The sequence below is a fragment of the Parasteatoda tepidariorum genome, chromosome 8 (assembly GCF_043381705.1).
Source record: "Parasteatoda tepidariorum isolate YZ-2023 chromosome 8, CAS_Ptep_4.0, whole genome shotgun sequence".
Taxonomy (NCBI): Eukaryota; Metazoa; Arthropoda; class Arachnida; order Araneae; family Theridiidae; genus Parasteatoda; species Parasteatoda tepidariorum.
Genome location: NC_092211.1, coordinates 56,289,671 through 56,314,067, shown reverse-complemented (window position 1 = coordinate 56,314,067; position 24,397 = coordinate 56,289,671). Strand labels below are relative to the sequence as shown.

General features: G+C 31.6%; 1 protein-coding gene across 1 annotated transcript; it reads left to right on the top strand.

Annotated features, from left to right (window-relative positions):
• Nucleotides 1–4,864: 4,864 nt before the first annotated feature.
• Nucleotides 4,865–24,064, top strand: LOC107447676 (phosphatidylinositol-3,5-bisphosphate 3-phosphatase MTMR14). The gene is made up of 16 exons (XM_016062648.4): nt 4,865–5,335; nt 8,214–8,273; nt 8,938–9,053; nt 11,440–11,557; nt 11,628–11,706; nt 11,778–11,817; nt 12,521–12,580; nt 14,679–14,792; nt 14,860–14,930; nt 15,004–15,092; nt 17,734–17,811; nt 18,811–18,874; nt 18,946–19,108; nt 22,125–22,161; nt 22,231–22,292; nt 23,744–24,064. Exons 1-16 carry the CDS (start codon nt 4,982–4,984, stop codon nt 23,889–23,891), a joined length of 1,653 nt encoding a protein of 550 aa, XP_015918134.2. The 5' UTR covers nt 4,865–4,981; the 3' UTR covers nt 23,892–24,064.
• The last annotated feature ends 333 nt before the right edge of the window (nt 24,065–24,397 follow it).

The following is a 24,397-nucleotide window of genomic DNA, read 5'->3' as shown; positions in this document are numbered from 1 at the left end:
ATACACCGAAGAGCCATTACATTATGACCACCCTTCTAATAACATGTAGGATCACCTTTAAACCTCAAAACTGCTAGCCCCCGCCGTGGCATTGATTCCACAAGGTGCTGATAGGTAGTCTGAGGTATCCGGTACCACTCACCAACGGGTCCTGCAATTCCCACAGATTGCGAGGGGGTAGCGTGGCAGCACGAATTTGGTTTTCCAAGTAGGACCACAAGTGCTCTATTGGATTAAGGTCAGGTGAATTTGGGGGCTAAGACATGACTTGAAAGTCACTGGAATGTTCCTCGACGATTCGAACTTTATGACATGGTGCATTGTCTTGTTGGTAAACACCATCCCCCACAGGAAAGACTATTGCAATGAATGGGTGAAGCTGGTCTGCAACTAGGTTCAAGTAGCTTACTGACGTCAGGGATTGCTCTATGAGGATTATGGGTCCTAATGTTTCCCCATGAAAGCATTGTTCCCGGGCGAGAAACCATGAAAACCTGAGTGAGTCCATTGTTATAGATGGAGGGTGGTCATAATGTAATGGCTCTTTGGTGTATGTGTCAATTATTTTTTGATATGATACTATTTCATCATGTATTTCTTTGGCATGATACTTTACACCATAAGACAGTTTTAGAATATTTCTCTTTTTCGTTTTTGAGCAGTTTGCATACTTCGCTTTTTACCACTTAGAAGATTAATCCTTGCCAACATGGAACATATCTTAATCATTTCTTACCCCTGAATTAATATTATCATAATTGCACGAAATATGTTTTGCAGACTCACTACTGATCTTTCTTCACTCCAATCACAAACAATTTTGAATCCAAATGTTTCCCTCCCTTCTTTTTCTTCGTCAGACATTTCTCGAAAATGCGGAAAAAAATTACATGGGAATATTTTTTTCCATGAAAACAGATATTAAAATTATAAATTCCATTTTACACAAATTATTAAAACAACATTACAAAACACTTAAAAAATAAAGATTTTTCGAATTTTCACCCACGACCACGCGTGTGTCGTGAGTTTTACGAACTAACAACCGCGTGACACACATTCTCGATTAAAAATAAAAATTGTCACTTCCTGTTAACATATTCCATGATTTGGGAAAGGGCTCAAAGGAGGAATAGAAATGACCTTTGAACGCGGAGTATTCACTTCTTCCCCTCTATCTTGTTATCGAATCAGATTCCAAGCCTAACAGAGAAATCTACAATATCAGCTCTATTCTCAATCTCCCGGTACTGACCGAGCGTTTTAGTGGCGGCCGTTTCCAAATCCAGTGCTACCGGTGCCAGAAGTTCGGGCACACCCAGAGAAATTGCCCAGCCCCTAAGCCTGCTTGCATGAAGTATGCGAAAGGGCACTTCACTTACACCTGCACAAAACTACCAGGTGAGCCTCCAACATGTGTGAACTGTAAGAGCCATCCTGCCTGCTTCACTGGCTGCAGTGAACGACCAAGGAAATAACAGGAAAAAGATCGAAGTACATCACGAGTAAGGCTACTAGACTTATCCACATCTTTAAAGAGATACATGAGCTCCTTCAAAACGCCGAACTAGTGACGATGCTGCAATCACTCCTCTCTGGAGTCCAAGCCTAATACAACATCCAGGACTAAGCCTTTTCCACGAGCTGATCACAGCTTGCTTCAAACTTTACTTAATGGGGTCTCCCCATCTGAATGATGATCATCTAACCACAATTCAAGCTCTACTCCAATGATGAACTGAACTCTTTTTTTAAAATTACTTCATGAACTCTAACATATGACTTCCTAGCATATGCCATTCTAGCGTAGACGAACCGGTCAATGGCGCTTCACGCCAGACACCGAGATAAACCCAATATCCAGCATCCAGCACCTTTGAACGCCTCAGCTGTGATATGCGAAAAAAGTAACTTAATAACCAAATTTGTCGTAAAATTAACGCAGACGCGCGTTCCGGAAGGTTAAAAAAAGGTCATGCAGCAAACTAGGAGTACATCTATTGAGTATTTGATTCTTTGACACGGAATGCATTGTCATTTCATGCAACTGCTCTACGACCAAACAAGCAATATTTTTTCCCCAAGATATTTAATTACGAATTGCATATTGAGAGAAAAAATATCAAATTAACATGGGTATGTTGAAACTTGGAAACAAAAACAACAGAAAAAATATTGAATCTTTCGTTGTGTTGATATCTGCAACATCTCAATGATAAGGCCGCACAGTTGTTAATCGGAAATAATCTCCAAAAATGCAATTGCTTAAAGTGCCATCCACTCTTTCTTCTGTCACCTATCAGTGTTAACCTAAACTTATGACTTTTGTGTACCCTTTCTAAATTTTTCGCAAAGCTGTGGATCACTTAAAAATATAAATGAATTTTTTGCTTTAAGAAAATTGCACAAGAGCTAAAAATTTCAACTGGCTGTTCACACCACTAATTATTAACTTTTAACTCAGAAAAAAATAGAAAATTGAAAAATACATAAATTTTCATGGGTAGATTTGTTTTTAAATAAATGTTTTGGAAATTTTTGTTTGTTCCAAGATATTTGGCATAAGAACTCTAACCCCTGATAAACTGTTCCCGTATCCCAGGGGGTACGCGTACCCCACTTTGGGAAATGCTGACCTAGATGGTAAAGACTTTGCATAACTAGTTGTATGATTGAAACTCAATTTCCAAAAACGTATTTCACTATTTCGGAATCCAAGGTGGTTGGGGAGTGCATTGCGGAGACGATAGAGAAGAAAAATTTCGGAGGAGAGAGAAAGTTACCATTATCGTTATAAGCACTTTACTGGGCTTCTGAGGCTGTTTATGTTTCTTTTCCCATCCATCACATCACATTTTGTCACTAAATGTTTTAGTTTTCAGTTCCTTGAATGTGATCTGGAGTGAAAAAAAACACTGTAGTTAAATGCTTTGTACTCACGGTAGACTGAATGTAAACAATAACAAGCTTCCTAAATCCGGAAGAAATTTAGAAAACTTCCGGTTTACTGTGTTTGAATCCCACCCAAACCTTGGATATATCTTAGTGTGGTATCTCTCTAATAAGTGGTATCTTTTGTAGGGCTTACTAGCGGTCTTCGTAATGAGTACACAAGTCTTCACATGTAAACGTAACAATATACAAATTAATCACTAAGAAACCTTCTTAAACAATTGTCCATAGTTCATTAGTATTTGATTGTTAACGAAGCACTGATTTTAAAATATAATTCTCTGTTAAATATCAAATCATTACCTTTAATTCATCACTTTTTAATTAATCAATTTTCTTCTGTTTGCTTTTTTCATGAAGTTTAGGGATTTGGGTTTCGAATCTTGGATCTTTCCTGATAGAGTTCAAATTTCTACGACTTGGATTTAATTTTATGCTATTTAATTTTTGCTTCGTTTCTGTCAGCTTAAATTACTGAAGCCGTTTTTAAAAAGGAAAATAGTAATGTCAAAAAATTATAAAATACAGACACATTTTTTAACGCTATCCCTCTTAATCATTGGAATCCCGCAGTGGAATGATCGCAAAGACACGGTTTCCAATAGAACATGGTAGTCAAGCATCACTGGCTGCAGTCAATAAGTGGGTGGGTGATCACTTTGAGCAGCCTACGTAGAGACCGAGTGTGAGCTGTATCGGTCCTCGTTAAATTGTTCTACTGTAAAGTGCTCGATTTTGCGCGCAGTTCATCGGGCTACCAAAGCAGGGGAACCCTCCCCTCTGCAGAGGATCAAAATTGCGATAGCATGTCTTCGGATCATCCTAAGGGATGTTTCCCCTACCGTCGCCAATAGCTCTAGTGCGACGTAAATTTATGCAGGTGGTTGGTTTTGCTCTCAAGGAGTTGATCCCTTTTATGTTAAGAGGTGGATGTTTTTGAACTATCGTTTTCCAGGCAGACTGCAACTCTATGCTGGCTCTATTCTTTTGATTGTATGATTTGTGACAATCTTTACGACTTTTATAAAATCAAAATCCATCTGTGTAAACTTTTCGCTATTAAGCAATGAAAACTTTAAGTGACTTTGTGAAATGAATATGTGCCTTTCTATTTAGGAATGATTGTTTTTAATCCTTCTCCTTACATGATCTTTTTGATGTTTAGTCACATTTTTCTTAAGTGCCTGTGTGAGATATACTTCTCTTATAAACGCGAAATTTCGTATGTGACTACAGAATAATCCAGTGTGGCGTGAAAAGACACAGCGCTCGCCTCCCAATGAGGTGACACAGGTTCGAATCCCAGCAGTAGCTGCTTGATACGAACTGCGCTCCCATCTCGCGCCGACCACAATACTGACGAAAATTATCCTCAGCGGTAAACAGATCATGAGTTAGAATTCCCTTGCCATCGGGTTAATCGTGAAATGTTTTCTTGGTTTTCCTCCCAATGTAGCGCAATTGTCGGTTAGTTTTGCCCAAATGTCCTCCATGATGATTATTTTGTCCCCCTGCTTGATCAAGGAGTTCTTTTGTCTCCTGGGTTCGGTTCAAAATTACTTCGCTACGGAGTTGAACACTGATAGTCGTAAACCCGGAATACCGTCGTCTGTTCAGAGCCGGTTACAAAATAAAACGAAAAATAAGATTAGATGACTAAGCAATGTGAGATCTATTATTCTTTCCGCCGAACTTAAATGTTTTAATTACTTTACTATAAGTAATATTTGCTTCATTGTCTGCATTCTTTCGTCTTTAGCTTGCCTGTAAGAGTTGGAGTCCTTTAGGAACTTCGGCTCACGAACCTACGACCTGCTTTGTTTCTGGCCAAGAATTTAATCTCTCGGTCTGGCAACCAGTACACATAGCGTTTCATTTTCTACTGCGGCTCCTAATATTTTTATCGTAACTTTAACGGGGGTTTCCTTTTAAATAGTGATTAAAAATTTTATTTCTTCACTCTTTCCCATTTTTTTCGGCAAGTTCCATCTTGAAATTTTTACAACAGAAGGCTATTAATATTTCTATAATGCCTGGTACAACGGTTCCACCAAGTGAAGAAGTCGATGAATCCGATTTCGTGTTTTATTATCTCGGAGAGTCCTATCTACATGATCAAAAAACAAATAACGAGGAGGTTCAAGAATTTGTCAACCAATATGAAGCTGCTAAAGCTAAGAATGAAGCTGCAGAAGCTATGTCAGTTGACCAAGAAGCTGAATCGGTGTCCAGTATTATGAAAGGCACTCGATCAACAGTTGCTAGCGATGTAGGAGAAGACTTTGAATCTCTGGAAGTTGATTGTTCTGTCGGGGATGACGATATAGTGAACTTGTTGAAACGTGCTGCAACTCGACACTACGATGCTTGTTTCGAACACACTGTAAGTAAACAGTATTTAGAAAATATAATAATTCCCACTTTTCGAAACCTCTTCTGGTAAAATCTTGAGTTTATCTTACTTAAAAGTAATCAGTATACCGAATTTAATTATAAGAAAATAATTAAGATTTAATCATTAAGTAAAATGTTATGTCAACGATATAGTGCATTTACGTAATTTAATAAATGTTTATTTTTTCTGTAAACTATCTGAACAATGATTAAGCTATTGTGTAATTAAAATATGAAACTATAGTTTTTAAAACAAGCTAGTTTTTAACAAAACACGTTTTTAGTGCAATAAAACGTGTATTTGTTGAAAACCAGTATAAAAGAACCTTTAAAAAAATATACACTTGACAGTGCAATATTTGATATAAATCTAACTTTTTTAAACCTATTATTGCACTGTACAAAAATTAAATTTTTGTGTTATTATAGATAGGATTTACTTCCCACATTAAGTGTCAAACTAAAAGTTTATAATCGATTCAATTTTAATTTCTCTATGTATCGGATAATTACTATTTAGATTTGTTTAAAACTAGCTTTATTTTTTAAAAGAATTCAAGGATGTCTCCAAATATTTCTGTATGGCGAAATTTCTATAAACTTAATTTAAAATTATTACTATTTACTATGCGAAACTTCTTCAGGATAAATGCTGGTAAAAAGGTTATTTCTCTATGATTAGTGAAATTAACTTGAATATATTCGGTTTAAATCCTGGAAAATTCTAGGCACTTATTGAACTAATGCTGAATTTTATTTATGCATCGTATTTTGTTTTCTTCGTTATAGTACTTAATACAAAATTTCAGCTGAAATGTTTGAATCTGTTGTCGATATACACTGATAAGCTGCAGAGTTATGTTTAGTGTAATAAATAACAACGCTATTTATCTTTTTAAAAAAAACTAAAGAAAATTTTTTAAATTTTAAAGTTTTTATGTATTTTATAAGTATTTCGAATTCTTATGTGAAAATTAAGGATTGAAATGTTTAGTTACTGATAGTCTTCCAAAGTTGTTTTGAAGAATTCTTTTATGGCCTAATTAAGATTGCGTCAATTTAGATTTCGATAACAAGCATATTTTAAAAATACAAGTTTTAAAAATTTCAAGCCTATATTAAATCTCTTACAGACTCTAAAATCAAACTAAATAATTTGAGCAGGTACGACATTAGTTCAGATTTCATATATTCCGATTTTTTGAAAGAATAAAAAAAACTTTATATATTTATTAATTTCACTGTAATTATTTACATTGGTATACAAACTAAATTATCAGGAATTTTAAATTACTCAATCAGGCGGTCAAAAAATATTAATGAGTAGGAATAGTTTGTTCCTACTTGTTACAACAAAGTTTCTAAATAGTTCCCGATTAATTACTATGATTCCAGTCAGTGTTGTATGAATGAAACAAGCCTGTTTAAATTTTGCATTTATTTCTTGGAAATATCTGTAAAAGAGCAGTACTCAAAGGACATGCCGAGGCATCGCAAGCGTTCGGTTTTAGTTTCAAAATCAGCTTTAAATAATTACGTTTAAACTGCACTTAACCCTTTAAAATATTTAAGAAATTAATATTTTTAATGCTTTAACTGTGAAATTTTCAGTCCTTATTAGCCTAGCTCTAAGCAAAGATATTGCTAACTGCTAGTTTATTCTTTTTTTCTTGAACTTTTCTTAAATCTCTAATTTCATTGTGATTTTCATTTATCTATTTATTCTTGCTTTAAACAGTAATGGGATATTAAATTTTACATCTTTGTGTAGCAATTACATCCCATTTCAATTTTAGATGATGTTTTATTTCCTAAATTATCAAAAACGAATGCTAAAAATGCCCTTTGCTTGGTCATGTAGATGGAATGCGGACAGTTCATGAAATTAAAGATTGTGTTGAGAACGTAGTTGTATAATTTTCCTCCCATGAATTCAATCTCGTTAAAATAGAATGCTGAAATTTCAAGGATTAAGGAATTAAAGGAGAAATTTTCCGAACCCTTAATTTAGAAAATTACTTTAAAATTAAAATTGTCAAATTTCATTTAAAGCAATTTTACTGTTAAACCTTATCTGTCAGTAAGTTTTGAGTTCAGAGCAAATTAGTTTATTGATTTGATATATAATATGAGCCTTAATTCTCCAAAACAAAAGAAACTGTTTAATTGTGTAGACCTTCAATGACTTTATTTTTTACTCTAAAATATAAAAAAAATTTTAATTCCAGATTCCAACTTTTTAAATTTAGACTTTTTTGACTTAAAGTACTTGTTTTTGTTTTTGACGTAGTGCAGCTGCTCTTTAGCTAAACAGTACTGTTGTGTAGTTGTGTATGTAAATATATGGAGGATAAGCCTGAGATAGAGTAGTGATTTTACTTTTTTTAAAAGAACCTTAACGATTAGTTTACGACACAAGGATTATTAATTTGGAGTATAGTGGATTCAGCATAGTGTATTTATATACATTATATTGGACTTGTTAGCAGTGATGTGATAAAGGATCTAGTGAACGGATTCCATAGCATAACGCCTATAAAATTGTCTTTTATTTGGCATATTTGATAACGGAGTGATTTTTTTTTTTTTGCCTCTGAGCGTAAATGCTTACAACCATGAGCTTCGTGAAACTGATATCTACCTTCTACTGATTTAATCTGGCTTTTAATTATCAAATGCTGTGTTTTTTTCTTCAAATATTAACCTTCCAAACGTTATGAGAATAATTTAGAAGAAATTAAAAAGTTTTGCACTTTTACAATAGACGCATGAATTAGTATGTATTGTACTATAGGTACGTAATTTGTATAGTTTTATAGTAATAAATTAAGAAAATTAAAGCTTACCCATAATGTCCTAACTTCTAGGTGGACCAAAATATATACCTCAAATGTGCAGCTCTTCTGAAAATGGACTATATATGTAAGGTAAGTGATCAATGCTTAATCCCGTTGAAATTAAACGTGTGGCCGTACAGTTTAATTTAAGAATTTAGTACTGATAAATTATTGAACGAAATTAATGCAACCGGGTAACTGTACTAGCCATTTATTGTCATTTAGTTTCAGAAAAGTTTAGTCTTGTTAAAATGAAGTCTTCATTCGCAAAGAGACTTTACACATGGGGTTTTAATAAAATAGCCGTTACCAACTCCGATACAAATCTATTGCGAGTAGTATGGAAACTTTATTTGTACAACTTAACTTTAATTTTTTTTTTAAGTATAATTGCATATTTTCTTGATAATCTAGGCTGGCTTCAAGTTAAATTTCAACTTTCTGCAATTTAGAAAGTTTAAATTAATCCCAGCGGAATTTTTTTTTATCCTATTTAAGTTTAATATTTCATCAGTTTGGTTTGGTACTTTCTAATTTGAGAGCTGATCATAGTTTGTTCATTTTATTTAAATGAATAGAATATCCTTTTCATTTGCATAGAATTATTTTCAATTACAAAAATACTGAAATTTTAAGTTTGCGTCTTATATAAGAATTTCTTGAAAATAAGCGTCATCATTTATTTTTTAAAAAAATATTTTACAAATATTAGGTTAAGGTTTTTCAAGTAATTTACAGGTTTCCTTTGTTATAGGATTTCTATAATCTTGGTGGTACAGTATGTTGGAACTATCCCAAGAATATACTTATTCCAATTGCCTTTAAATCGAACAGTCCAAATACATCTAATGAAGATGCAAAAGTGGAAGGGTAACTTTCCTTTACTTTGTTGAATATATAAGTTGATCATGAATCATTCATTAATGATCCTTAGTCTGCAAATTATAAACTGTATTTGAAAGTGATTCTGTAATAGAGTACTAATTTTTAAAGTGTTTAATTAAACGTTTTCTTAACAAATAATTTAAATAAACAATCTAAAATAAACAAATCTATTAGCTACTTTTGATAAACTTTGCAATATGAAAAGGGGCTGTTTCAATGGCACAAATGTTTAAAATTTAAACAGTTAACTATAAAAATCAATCTTAAGTTTTGGTCTGTAACGTTAGGAGTTTCCAAGAAGTTACGAACTGTGTTTTACTTTCATGACATACAATTTTATTCGGAAAGCATGTTTCTCATAAATAAGAGTTTAAAAATTACTGTGTCTAATAGCAGTCATATCAAAATGTGATGAATTTAAAATTAATGATTACGCAAAATTTAAATTCTAACTAAGTATATGCACAACTCTAAATTTTAAATTGTTGTAAAGTTAATCTTAAATTTATTAGTCACAAAATACTTTGTCTTATGAAGCTATGTAAATGCCTATTTCAACAGCAAACTTTATCTCTAGCTTAAATATATTTTGAAAGCTAATGAGACTTTGGAAATTTTAAATGCAAAGTAATACGAAATGTTTATTGTATTTATGATTGATACTTTTGGGAGAGAAGCAATTTTAGAAAATAGGGAAGATTGAGTTTCAGTAAGAGTAGGTGAAATGTGCATTTTCAAGAAAAAGTACATGCTCTGTCAAATATATGCTTTTACTTTAAAAAATAAAAATAACTCTCAGTTTAGTTACGATGCCTGTAAATTTAAGAAGCATCACTTTAAGGGAAAAAGAAACTGCAAATTGTGTAAGAAAAATATTTTGTCTAACAATAAGTAATTAGTCTAATTATCGCATTTGAAATTTAGAATTCGTTTAAGTAAATATTTGTATGGTAGTGATTATTTTTTAAACAAATTTTCAGAATTCAAATTTATTAAATGAATATTTAAGCAAAATCTATCTGAACATTGTAAGGAATCAAAGTAAATAACGTGAGTAAGGCAAAAATTGAAGTACATAAAGGCCATACTATAGTTTCAGTTCTATAAACAACCTTCCACAATGTCTACGTGAAATGAAGGTAGGGGTGTAATGATGGTTTAATAAATTTTGAACAAGAAAGTGGCAGAGGAAGTCGGATGTCGAGAACTCATTGAGTAGCCAGTTTGTATGAAGTGACAAACCGTATTGTGGTGGTGGAGTATAATTTGTAGCTTGTTTATACGAGACTTCGTTCCTTATAAAACTTAAATGTTCGATAATCCTTCCTAACATTTTTTTTTTCAACTTCAGTGGTCTTAATTTTTATTTGAGAGGGAAACATAGTAATATAAAAATATTACAGAACCTTTTTTGCTGATAGAAAGTTATTCTAGAGAAATTTATAAAAATATTATCTTTAGACAAAGCTAATAGCGTAAGAGAGACTGGTATAGAAGGGGAAAATACTTTTGAAAAATTCGAGTTAAATAAAACACATTTTGTTCAGTTTTATCAAGACATCACATCCATAAAGCAGATTTTCCTGCATGATTTTTCAAAATTTATACGATCCAGAGAATTAAGTCCTGTAAAAAAAAATCAAATTTTTAAAAGGTTCTTACATGCAGTGAATCCTTTGGTACCCTCATCCCTTCCATAATTCTCGTTCCCTTAATGTTCCTGCAAAAATTTTATCACTTCCGAAATATATAATTCACTCCCCTTTTTTAACTTTTAAAAAACATCTCAACTTTTCTGAATTGTAATTTCTATAGCTTCAAATTGTTATAGATAGCCTTATTAAATTTTCCTCCGGTTTCTGATCCAGTTTACCTATCTTGTCTAACAAAAACTATTATAACTCGTCAGTCTTAAACTGAGCAATAAAAATTGCTAAACCTTTTCAAGCAAATGAAACAGCCATACTGACCTTTATGTTCTTATAGCAATGTTAGATTATAAGAATTTTCAGAGTGTCTTTTCTGATTGAAATTTGCAGTCACGAGAAAAAGCTTCAAAGAATGCGACATTAACAGGGGCCAATTATTTTACTACCAAATGCAGCTAGAATTGATTTAAATATTAGATCTGTTAGTATCTTGAACTCTAAGTTTAATTTTTGGTGGAAAATGGTTTACATCTTAACTACCCAAATAGAACACACAACAGGGTTACATCTTTAAGGGACGACATCTTAAGATTTCCATGATTTTCTAGGGGGTATGCCATTTTGCAAAGAGGAAATAAACCATGAATGCTTCGGTGATCATTTATCATGGCTGATAATTTCGTTACAGCATAAATTTCAAACCTATTTTCCATTGCTTATAGCTCTGAGATGACAAATTTCGTCGAAAGTTTTAAGGACTATCTTGACTTCTCAGAGAAAGCCTCTGTTGCTAGATGTAGAAGTAGATTCCCAGTTCCAGTTATTTTGTACAAAAATAAGGTAAGTCTTTTCAATCTCGTGAAAGAAATTTCTTGTCTGCTAAAACTAATTCTGAATGAACTCTTTATAGTATGTATGCCGTTCAGGAACGTTAGCTGTTCGTAAAGGGGCAGTTTTCGAGGCCATGATGAAATCTTCTAAACCTGGAAGTGAGTCTTGCCTTAACCTTGTTCTGTTTTCTAAACTTAAAATCCTAAATATTGATTGTTTCTATTTCCAGGTCAAGTCATTGGTCAGTGGGTTGGTGAGCCAATATGGTCGTAAGTATTTATAAATTTTCTATATTTAACTTATATCAACATATTAATCGCCACAGGGGTCACTAAATACTGGTCGCATGACCCACGAAGTCTAACATTTTATTTTACGTTACCTTAAAGTATTAAAATGAGGTTTTTATAAATTTTCTACAACAAAATTAGATGCAAACTTGCTCCGGACTGCGAATAAATTTTTTTGTGGTAGTTTTTTATTGCATGATTCTTGGTTTAATAAATTTGATTTCGGTTCTTATCCACCACTACTTCTAAATAATTCGAAGGCTTGTATAATTCTCTACCATGTATAGTTCAGTCATGTTAAACCTTTCAAAAAGTAAGCAAATTTAACCAATTTTCTGAGAAATTTCGTTTGTAGTTAGTTTTTTTTTAATTATTTGGTCGTGTCTGGAGCAGTTGGAATCTCTGAAATACTTTTATAATTGGTTGATGAAATTTTAGCACTCAGTGATCGTACGGTTTTCAGCCAAATGCTTTTGAGCAACAACCAAACAAGACCTCTAAATGTTAAATTGATACAAGTTTTTAATTTTTCCTGTGTAATTGAAGTTGAGTGCACTATGCTATCAAAATAGTAAACTACAATAAAAACTTTTTTTTCCAATGCATATATACTTAAAATTTAGCTTGAGGTTTATAGTTCATTTTTTTTTGCGATTTACTCTTATACATTGTTACTTTTTAGGTATTTTTATTCTTGTGCTGCAGACATCGTCAAAAAAGTCCAGGATGCTTTGTCTTTAATGTAAGTTTTTACGATGTTGATTTTTAGTTTTACATTAATACTAAAAGTTCTTGCAACAGGCAGTTGTCTGACGGGAAAGTTTAAGCTCAAATTCCGCAACCAACTGAAGAATAGTGGCAATAAGCAGTCTAGGCAAATTTTACCTCTTAGACAGATATCCATAGATCTGAAACCGGATCTTAAAAGAATAAATTACGCTTACATTTGAGATGAAAATAAAATTGGTATAATGAAATGTGTATAAATAAGACTACGCATTTTAGTTTTTGATCTACAACCGAAATTTCAATTTTATTTGGCAGGAGATTAGTTTTGATATTTCTAGCATAGGCTCAGCTTTAACATTTGGCTCTTTTATGAACGCTATGCTCTTTACTAACCATGAATCATTACAGTAAATCTAAATTTGCATTAGCGTTAAACATCCTCCAGACAAATCTCTTAGAAAAAAAACACTACATAACTTGCTGATTGTACTTGTTTGTTGCCAAAAAGCTTATCTCAATGCTTTCATATCGGAGCCATAAATAAAATGTGTGGCAAATATGGTTTTTAATGCAGAGCTAGTTTCTAATGCAAATGAGCCACTTTCGAATCCCAGCAATGTTAGTCTAATATCAACCATATTGCTGGTAAGTTGTGTAATATATCGTACATCCCAGCTTTTGGCTTGCGATATCCAGAACTCCATGCTATAATGTTCCGCTAGTCGGGTTCTTTGAATTTCCTCAGTTTCCAGATACTAAATTTAATGATTAGATTCACAATGGTAGTTAAGAATTTACTGCTTTGCTATTTTTGCTAATAAGCTTAAATCTCTAAAGTTGACTCAGAATAAAAATCCAGCCATGGCTGGTAGTCGTATATTTTTAGCCCTTGCTTACTGCAGGTTAAGCGCAATATATTGGAACTTGAGTTAGTACATTTACCAATGAAGCTTACGGGATATAGCATTCTGTCGAAGTAAAGCTTATGTTCCAATCTCACAAGGTGGCTTGCTTGATTGAATAATCAACTAGTGATCGGGATAGGTGTTCAATTTTAAAGTTTAGTTGCGCAGTATTCTGTAGCGAACATTCCTTTTTGTATAGATATTAATGGTGATAAATAACATAGGTTTTCGCAAAGTTTTATACCAAAGTTCAGTAATGTTTAAGAATCAAATTAGTTCAAAAATAGTTAGTACTAGAATGTCCAGAATTTTGATTACTTTTAAGTGTACGCCGGTGTAGACTATTCAGTAGGGTTTAGTTTTAAGACTTTTTTTATTTTATTTCGTGTAATTACCATATTAAAAAACTTTATATCAAACTGTAACAAAGCAAATATTTTTCTTTTAAACTAAAATATTCATAACCATTAATATAATGAGCAAATTATTTTTGCGAGAATGCAAGCTTTTCAATCTCATTTTTATACATAATGTTTTGTACATACCTCATTTGCAATTTATACAGTGATATTCAATTTTTTCTGTAACTTTTCACAATTTTCCTGTAAGCGACTCGTATTTTTTAGTTGCATTTCCATTACTCTTTAGTATTTTTTGTTTTAGCTATTTTTTAATTCATTTAAATTTAGTATTTACCATCGCTTATGGGTGTCTTCTCTGAACAAGGCTCCAAAATCAAATTAATTTTTTATGAGCAGATAAGAAAAGGCTATGTAGCGAAACACTTAATCAATTATGCTAAATTTGCTGTGAATCCAACAACTCTGCTTTCAAGGTCAAATGTGTGATAGTAGTAGTTCATGAAGATACAATTAGTAAAAATTCTTTTGTTGAACGACATATTTATAATTTGCCTTAGTGTCGAAACACCTGAGGACGTCCTAGATATATTTAGTAGTAGAATCTCTCCTAATTAATCTAGAGCAAACTATTTCTGTGTAATCTCTGTGGACAATGGTTAAAAGTCACGAAAAATTTTCAAATCCCCTGCAGAAATGTGGAAGGGAGAACAAACTGAACAGGCTCCGGTGTCCAATAGACATCTACGGACGTTCTAGTGTTAAGCACACCATTGTCAAGTTTGGAGTTCAACGTATGCACTAAGTTTGAATACCTAGAAAATAAGAATAAAGTATTAAATTTCAGGGTATACGGAGTAGAAGAAATGAAAAACATCGATGCGAAAATTCTTAAAGTTCTGGAGGTTAAATACATATGCGATTTAATGGTAGAAAATCGAAAGTACCATACTGGAATGTGGTAAGTTTCAGTCACTTTATTTTATTTAACTTTTATAAATTGCTCTAACTGTACGAAACAATTTCAGGGTGAGCTCGTCAGAAAAAATAAACATGGCTAAATATGGTGAATTTAGATGTTTGCGAATTCCTTTCCCAGGCAAGTTAATTTACAACAGTTAAAAGATTATAAAAAAATTTATGAAATTTTAATTGATAAATTTTCTCTACAGGTTGCGAATTTTTCAAAGAGTACAGCAAAATAAAATCTTCTCCCGAATATGAAAAAGATAAGCAGAGTTTAGTGTTTGATTGGGAATCGGTGAGTTTTTTCTGCTTTAAAGTTTACCTAATCTGATACTTACCTTCATGTTGGCGTGATGTACGGTACACAGACAATGCTACAAATTTGATGCTAAATATTTTCCGCTTAAGCCTACCTTCGCACTAAAAACATGGTCATGGAATACGAATTTAAAGAGAAGTAAGATCACATGATTCATTTCTAAATTACATAAATACAACAATTGGTTCATTCAATAAATTTTGTTTTTACTCGTATTTAACATGTTTATCTAATTGTACTGGTTCCATAAACTGGGTTAATTTTCGCTATTTTAAAATTGTAAATTATCTTTATTTTAACTATACAATTTAGTTAAATAATCATTAGAAGGTTTTTTGAAATATTACTAAGTTGCATTCTCTATCGCTGAATTTATCAATCTATGATCTACCGAATTCTACTCGCAGAACCACAATTTTACGCTACATCTTGAATCATGTCACAGCCTTAGAGATTACGTCCATTTTTAATTGTTTTAATTCTGTAGTGAAAGGGATTCCATTACGTTAAAACGATTCCAATACGATAATGTTTTTAGTTTACGGATTTTTGCAAAATCTCTATTCACTAAAATTAAATTTTTTTGACTGACACGTGCATTTCGCCTGAACTGACGCTTGCGCAGTGGAAGTGTGCGTGAGCAATTATTTGAAACCTAATGTATGGAAGCTAACGTAAATTGTGAAAAACTCTCGAATGTCTTAACCATGACGGTAACATCGTTCGGAGGTGGAAACTCAAATCAGCAGATCAAATTAGAATGATATTTGTTGTAAGCGCTAAATGTTAATGTAATTTTCCGCTAGATGAAACAAATTTGTTATTTTATTCAAATTTTAGGAAATCTGACTTAGATGGAAATATCTATAGGAGTTGTGTGCAATACGTAATTGGAACTATCACGTATTTCACGCCTTAAAAAATGGCATTTTGTGATAGAAATTTTTTTCCAGTATCTACTGTATTTAAAACTATTTAATTTAATCAGTTTTTTTTTTAAATAGTGAGATACCGTACGTTATTTTACGGACCTGCATCAAAACTTTAAAAGCAAGTTAAAGTCTTACACAAACTGAAACTTATATTTCTTTCCTTTGTTGAGAATATCAGTCTAATTTCTGTAGTTGCGATCATTTAGACATTATACAGAAATGATTTTTACCTCTTAATATCGTGAGTGTCCAAAGTTGAGTATCTTGGTTCGAAAATTAAAGATCTATAGAACTTTTTCAACAGCTTCTGGGAATTCGTGGCATTCGACAGAATTGAAAATTTACTTCAAACGTTTTAATGTGAATTGAATTTTAACTGGTTGAGACTTAGTTTTCAAATTTTGATAACTTTCTTTATACACTGAGTGTATTTTTTGAATTAATCCTTCAATTCTTATGAAAATGCACATTTTAATCATTTGTTAGTCTTAAATTTATCGCTATAAAAGAATTACTCTCTACACGTATCCTGTTTCTATTAATTGGAATACTTTCTTCTTGTAACAGAATAAACTCCATTCTTAATGATTGAATTTATATTCCTTCATTCTGTATAGTTCATATAGTTTCCTTATCCACTGTTTCAATGTTTATTTCTTCAATTATAACTAAGAAACTGAAGATCTGTGTTCAAGAATTTCATGTACAGACTAAAGTTTCATACTTTAAAGTACTTAATGGGAATATTTTGAATCTCTTTTTTTTTTTTTTTTTGAGACGGAGTCTCGCGCTGTGTNTTTTTTTTTTTTTTTTTTTTTTTTGAAAACTTTTTTCGAAATATTAAAGTTCTAAAGTATCTAGTTCTTGGCCTTTTTAAAATAGTTAACAGCAAAATTGAAGCAAACAATTTCTTGCACCAGTCTTATTTGGATTTTTTTTAAATGGATTATGTAACTATGGGATCATTTCTTTTTGAAACTTCATAAAGCTAGTTCTCATAAATTACTTGAATATTTTTGAAGAGATTGTTTTCAATAAACATTTATCTAATACATTCGGACTTTTAAACATAGAAAAAAAACAAATAATGAAAAGTTTGAACTTACTACCTGGCGTAATTAGGTGCTCTGTGCAGTTTTCATAAATTTATCTTTAGACCTAGAGATTATGCATTCTCTTTAAACAGTATAGATTTAAATTACTGTATTTTACCAGTTACCTATATTTAACATTTATAGACTGATATTTAAAAAAATAAATTAAAATGTTGCTTTGTAAATTTGCTCAATTTTTTAGACAAATATTAAATAAATCAATCTGCATAAACTAAAATTTGGTTTTCCAGGAACTTAAATCCTTTAGGTCACCTGTGTTCACTTCACATCCGGAGACATACTTTCTTATAAAAACTGATTCCACAATCTTTGGATTAGGTTGCTTACAAAAATTTCCCTTCTCTTCGATAGTTTTCTAATTTATATGATCTGTTTAGTATTACCCGACTAAAAATCTTTATAGTTCTTTCATCGCGTATTTATCTTTAGTTTTAGTGCACTGTATTTGAACCAGTCTTCCCTTTAAATCACAGTTTAAATTTTATTTATGCACTTGTTAAGAAATGTAAAATTGAAATTATATATGGTCTGTAGTTCTTTTCCATAAAAATAATTGTTAAATTTCTGTAGCCTGAAGTAGATTCTAATCTTGGATTTGCCGTGGAAGAAGCATTGCCGTTTCCGGAATTTGATTGGAAATCATACACAGTAAGTTCGGGGCCAGTTATTTTTTTTAAATTTAAACTCTTGATGTAACATTCAAAATTATCTAAGCCTCCAGTGCGAATATTCGAAGGTTCCGACGTTTGAAAATCCATCTTAATGAATATTATGCTACGTATAACTGAATTTGATTTACCTAAACATTTCGAAATAATTCTTACAATCTCTGAGCGTCCTTTTTTCTATGGATTTGGCTCCAAATTGAAGGTATCAGACAAATTTTGACAGCCTTTTATTTATTATAAAATTTTTGAAAACTAGCTTATTTTTATGTGTAAAAAATCCTATAAAACTAGCAAAATTTCATTTTGCAAATTACCATTTTTAGGTAAAGTAATTTTTGCATCTGCGCTGAACACTCTAAAACTCTCTATGGTCTAAAACAAGTCTTTTGGGGATTTTATTCAGACTGTTTTCAAATATGTTTTGAACTATTATCGTAAGCGAAAGTTCTTATATTGAGCTAGGGATAAATGGACTAAAAATTTCTAATTTTTAGATTTTTCCGCACTTCTCTTTGTGGAAAGCATGCACAAGAAATTTCTACATTTTCTCTTAATCTGTAATTCAAAATTTGTTTTACAATCATAAATGCTCATAAAAATTAGAGACAATTTTAAAAACGTTATCATGTTTAAGGTGGCGTAAAATCTGAATCTTATTTTAAGTAACTAATTTAAAGTCATATGTAAATAAATCAATAAGTTATCCGCTATTATCACCTTTCACAAAGCTGCTTATAACTTAAATTAATAAATAATTGGTGCAAAAAAATTTAGTTTTTTTAAAGCAAATTGTACGGGGATTCTAAATGTATAATAAAAATTTCTAAGCTTTTGCACTAGTCGGTTACCTTAAATGTAAAAAAAGGAGATTATTAATGACAGCTAGCTATTAAAAATGAAATATGTAATTAAACACCAAAATAATTTTTATATTTGTTCAAATTAAGTTTCGGTCTACTTAGCATTGTACTTATTTCAGAATTGGGATTTAGTGACTTTGACAAAGAACTACATGAAGTTACTCCTTCATTTTCTAGAAAATGGTGAGTTTCTCAAACCATTTTTGGTGACCGTTAATAAATATTTCTGTTCGTAATGTCTCTTTCTTCCTTAGCTGAAGGTGGACTCCTCGTGCATTGCATATCAGGATGGGATCGGACTCCTTTGTTCATTTCCATGCTGAGGCTTTCTTTGTGGGCTGACAACCTTATTCACAAAGAGCTTGACGTTCACCAAATGGCATATTTTACTATAGGCTATGATTGGTACCTTTTTGGGTAATTACTTCACTCTTTTAGTTTCTTTTAAAAAAATCTTAAACTGACTGAACTTTTCTTGTGGCTATTGAATATTTGTATTGAATTTTCGACTTTCAAAGCTTGTCAAACAAATTTCAAATTTATGCTCCCAGAAATACCGCAGTAGAGGAAACTGTGTTGTGGATTAATTTTCTATTGATACTATCTGAAATTCATCATTAAAATTTTAATCTAGTTTAATATGCTACAGTGAAAATTACTCGAGAAATGAAATTAAGAGTAATAACATGCTTGAACTTGATATGGGAACAAACATAACTGGTAATAGCTCACTAATATGAACAATATTGGTTCCACTGTGTTGCGAAAATAATTATACTGGTTAAAGCTGCATGCTATCAAAGTGGTATTCCCCAAAAAGTTAAAAATTAAAGAATTTAAAATAGCCAGTATAGTATGTGGCTATAATAATGTTCATTATTTTAAAAAAAATATTTAAAATTTTATGCAAAATTCATAGAACTTTTTATTGGTTGTTCGAGAATATTGCGTATTTTAAAAATCTAGTAATTTTTTAAATAACTTCTAGCTCTTTCGAAAGTAAATTTTAGACTTCGAAGTATTTATTCATTATTGAAATTTTTTTTTAAACTGGAATTTTTTCAATCTTTACATAAATATAGTAACAAAATTGTAATTATCTTAATGTTTACAGAAGTGATACACTAATTCAATCTTAAGTTTAGCAAGTTTATATTAAACTAGAATACGGAAATTAGACTACTGGAAATTTTCTAAAAGTTGTTGTTCCGGGCCGATATAAAACTAGTCTCCTTAGACTTCAGTTTTCACATTAAATTTATAGGAAGGGAGGTGGCAACCTACCCAAATCGTCCAAGCAGCACACTGAAATTTCCAATTTTGCTCTAAATGTAATAAAATTGAATTATAGTCGCGGGTATCAATAGCTCAAATTATGAAAGAGTTTATGCATGAAAAATATATGTACGTATTTCAAAGTCTGGCATTTCTATAGACAAGCTATATTCTGAATCCTATTTCACGCTGGATTATATTTTTGTATGAAGTGCTTTTCAATTCAAATCTAACCTGTTTGACATTTATCTAAAGTGAAACGTTGCTTCTATATTTACGCTACATCAAATAAAACACTGAAACAAATATACCAGTAGTTTAAAAGTTAAGACTATATAATGCGTTAAAAGATATAAGTCGTAATTTGCATATTTATAGCGATTACTTAATATATCAGCTGAATTTAATTTTATCTGTAAGTATCTAATATGAAGCTTTGCTTGTTTATTAGCAACTAAGCGTGAAATTCTTGTTAACGGAAAATTGTAATTAACATTAGTCTTAATATTTCAATTTGATTTAGCAATAAAATGATGAAACCAATTCAGGGCTGATACCTATCAAGAAAAAGTTAAAAACCTGTGATAATAAAACATATTCAAACATGCAAAACATATAAATAACACTTCAAATTTATTTTTGTACCTATCTTTCGGCACAAATCTATAACTATTGCAACGATAAAACTATTAAAACAAATGTTTAAACTATACTTATTAATTGGTAATGGTAGTTTAGGTGAATAAATTATACCTTCAGGAAGGATTAAAAACGGCTAGCAAGAACGTATTAATCTCTTCCGGATAACAAGCCAACTCTGACTGAAAACCTTTTGAACTAATTATCGGATCTTCAAGTTCTTGAACTCCTTCTTAGTATATTTGAAATCACCCCTTCAAACTAATAAGTAATTCGTGAAGATGATATTTTAGTTACGAAATCGGACACGTACTTTCGTTGAAAAAACTTTGCTTTTCAGTGGATTCGGGTTTCCGACCCCCAACTAAAAGGGGTAGCCGCAATTTTGGAAATATGGGACCATAGTTAAGTCAGTAGAACAATTCAAAGTTTCTGTCTCTTAATAAAGCTAATTAAAATATTTATGCAAAAAATTATTAAATTAATTTATACAAAGATAATTCGATGAAATATATAAATTTCGTCGGATGTTTATAGGTTTTTATTTTATTTATTAGTCTAAAAAACTTCGAATTGTAAGATAAAATTATTTGGATCTTAAGCTAATTTTACATTAACCCAAAGTATGAGCGAAATCAGTCGAATAGTTCCTAAGAAATTGAGTTTTATACATACGAAAATATTCGAAGGAATTGGTCGAATTTTTGAATAATTATTTTATGTGGCAAAATACAAAGTACTGTAAATTTGTATAAATTGCAATTTAAAATTTTTCGACAATTCTTAAATATAATAAAATAAATGTCTACTTGAACGTTTGAATGGAATTGTCCTTCGATAAACTAATTTTACATCTTTGTGCAGAATGTTTTCATTTTGTTTGGAAGATCTGAAGATACGGTAAAATTCGCAAAAAATAAAATTAACATTAAGGAGTTCAAACTTTGGATCGCTCTCCAGACCAACTAAGAGGACTATTTCCCAGATTGCGGCTACCCCTTATTTGGTTGCTTTGGATATTAGGGATACTAAGATATTATCCGTAATTAGAATACCAAGGTCAATTTCTAGAGTCACTCAGGTTTTTTTGAAGATCCGATCACTAGAGGATTATCCTGACTAATTTTTATCTAATTTTTTACATTGTACCTTTCGTCTACAGAACAATGTTCGAGCTTATCTTTTGCAACTTCCTAATCAAATCAGAAATTTAAAAATAAAATTGAGACTCCTCTTTGGAGCTTTGTTTATGTAGACATTATTTTAGCCATTAATTTTTATAAATATTAGGTACCGGTATTTTTTAATGATCCATTTGTTTAAGGGACCAATTTGTTTGAATAGTTTGTCTAAAAAAAAACTGAATTTAAGTTAAAACTTGCCACTAACATTGAAAAAAATTTATAAATTTGAACTATCCTACATTTTGGGAAGTGGAATAAAATTTGTTTTTGAAATCTTAAAATGTTCAAAGCTTAAGTTTTAAATCCTTGTTTTTTAATACTATTTACTTTTTCAGACACAATTTGCCTACGAGATTGCATAAGAATGAGGAGGTAATAAAATCCTGCTGTTAGAATAACATTAATACTTGTGAGAAGCTAATTCTTTCTTTTTTTTTTCAGATCATGCATTTCTTTTTCAAATTCTTGCCTGAAATTGCATCTCCTGAGTATTCCCTAATAAAGTAACTATCTCTCTTGATACTAAGTTTTTCATCTGATATCTGACTTTAAAAAGTAAAATACTTATTAGTAAGGCACAAGTTTAGATTAACATTTAAACTATTTAGGATGTTCCCTTTTATCTGACCTTTGAACAATTTTGTACAGTTCCCAGAAACTAATTTGCCTTTCAAACCTTATCTAGATACTTTTAACAAGTTTTTAAAAAATTTTAATCAAATTTTTATAATTTTCATACGTCAATGCAACAAATGAGATTATTTTAAATTCAGTCATTTTTACTTGTCTCTATACTTTATCAGTCTCCCTTTAAATTACGTATCTTCAATATTTTTAATCTACAAGTAAAACATTTTCAAAGTAAAAACTATTCTAAGACTGGTATAAAATCATAACAGTCACTAAATTTGCTATTGTACTAGGTAATCATAAACTTAACTTGTTTTTCTAGTGTAGACTTTTTGATAACAGTAGAGTATAATTTGTTTATTAAGAACCCTGAAGAAGAAACAAATTCTTTGAACAAAACATTGTGTGCTTTTTTCCCAATGCCCACCTGGATAATGACCTCGGTCATACAGGCACCTGTAGGGCAGATTTGTTGGCCACTATTTCAGGAGCACCATATTAGGTGGGCCAACGTTGCTCCCACAGTAGGGACAGATAGTACGGAGAAGGAAAGAGCATCCATGTCTTGCCCGGGATTTGAACCCAGAACCCAGATGCAAGGGCACGCACACAGGCCGGTCGGCACAATGGTGTTGGGTAGTAAATTTTAGTGATATTTAACGATTTATAGTTATAAGAAGTAGTTTTTACGTCTTATCATAGCCATTAAACTTAAATTTTTACGAAATTTTACCCAGAAGAATGGACGAACATCGTTTATTAATGACTAAACCAAACTCAGTGGTGCAACAGCCCATAGAGGGCCAAGGCCTACTGTGCCCATCTCAGTTTTCCTGACCTTGGGCTCTGGAGTGCGAGAGCAGATGTTCTGGTCAGGTGGTCAGCCGAACGCGGAACCCCCAGTGTTTAGCTCCCAAGCATGCTTGGTACTCATTTATCGACCCACTGAATTGATGAAAGGCTGATTAATCTTGCCCGGCCCGAGGATTGAACCCAGGTCCTGTGGATGAGTGGTAGCGCTTTGCGCTACCGCTCAGCCACCGGACGTCGTTGTTTATTAATGACAGATCTTAAAAATAAGGTGTTAGTCTGGTTGTGTTGAAGTTGACAAACGCAGAAAAACAAGCCGGAGGTTGAAAATGAGATGTGTTAATCCAAAAAAATTCGAGTCCGAAAAAGACCCAAAGCTTGCTTTATAGCCAATCTGAACAAAATACTAAATTGTGCTGTACCCATGTTTCTAATTTGCTATCTGGACTAATTTTTTTTTGTGAATAAGACTAAATTCATTTCATATTGTATAAAAATCATTCGAATACTTTAGGGATTCGGAGGACAAACCGAAGCTCCTGCAAAAGAGAAGATCTTTAATTGAAAATGTGAGCAAATTGGTCTTGGACCACTACGGCGAGAGCACTTCGATTGCACAGCCGGTAGCCGAAGACATCCTTGTTGATACTACCGATGCATGAGGATACTGATTACTGATGTTTACTACTGATGATTGAAGTTGAAGACATATTTTAATGCTAATATAAGGGCTAATATTGTATATTTTAACTGAATTTAAAGTTATTTGTATTTCCTGATTGCTTTCTGTAAGACTGTTTTACCATAAACTTAATAAATTTAATGTTTTCAGATAGTTTTTGTTAGTATTGAAAAGTAATGTTATGTTTTTAAATTTATTTTGAACATTCATCAAGAAAACATATTCACAAGCATAGTACTAAAGCTATTATTATAATATCCTATATAGTGAAAACATTTCAATTTAATTTATTTGAATGTAAGCATAGTAAATCTAGCTTCTAGTTTTAAATTGTCAAGACTAATTGTAACAGATTTCCTTCTATTTGGATACAGATTAATGGTATACACTGAAACTAACTGATTATAACTTAAATTAAGCTCTTTCAGAAATCTGCAAAAGCAATCTTATCGGGTTTTATGAGTTTTAAACAAATTTTATTAATAT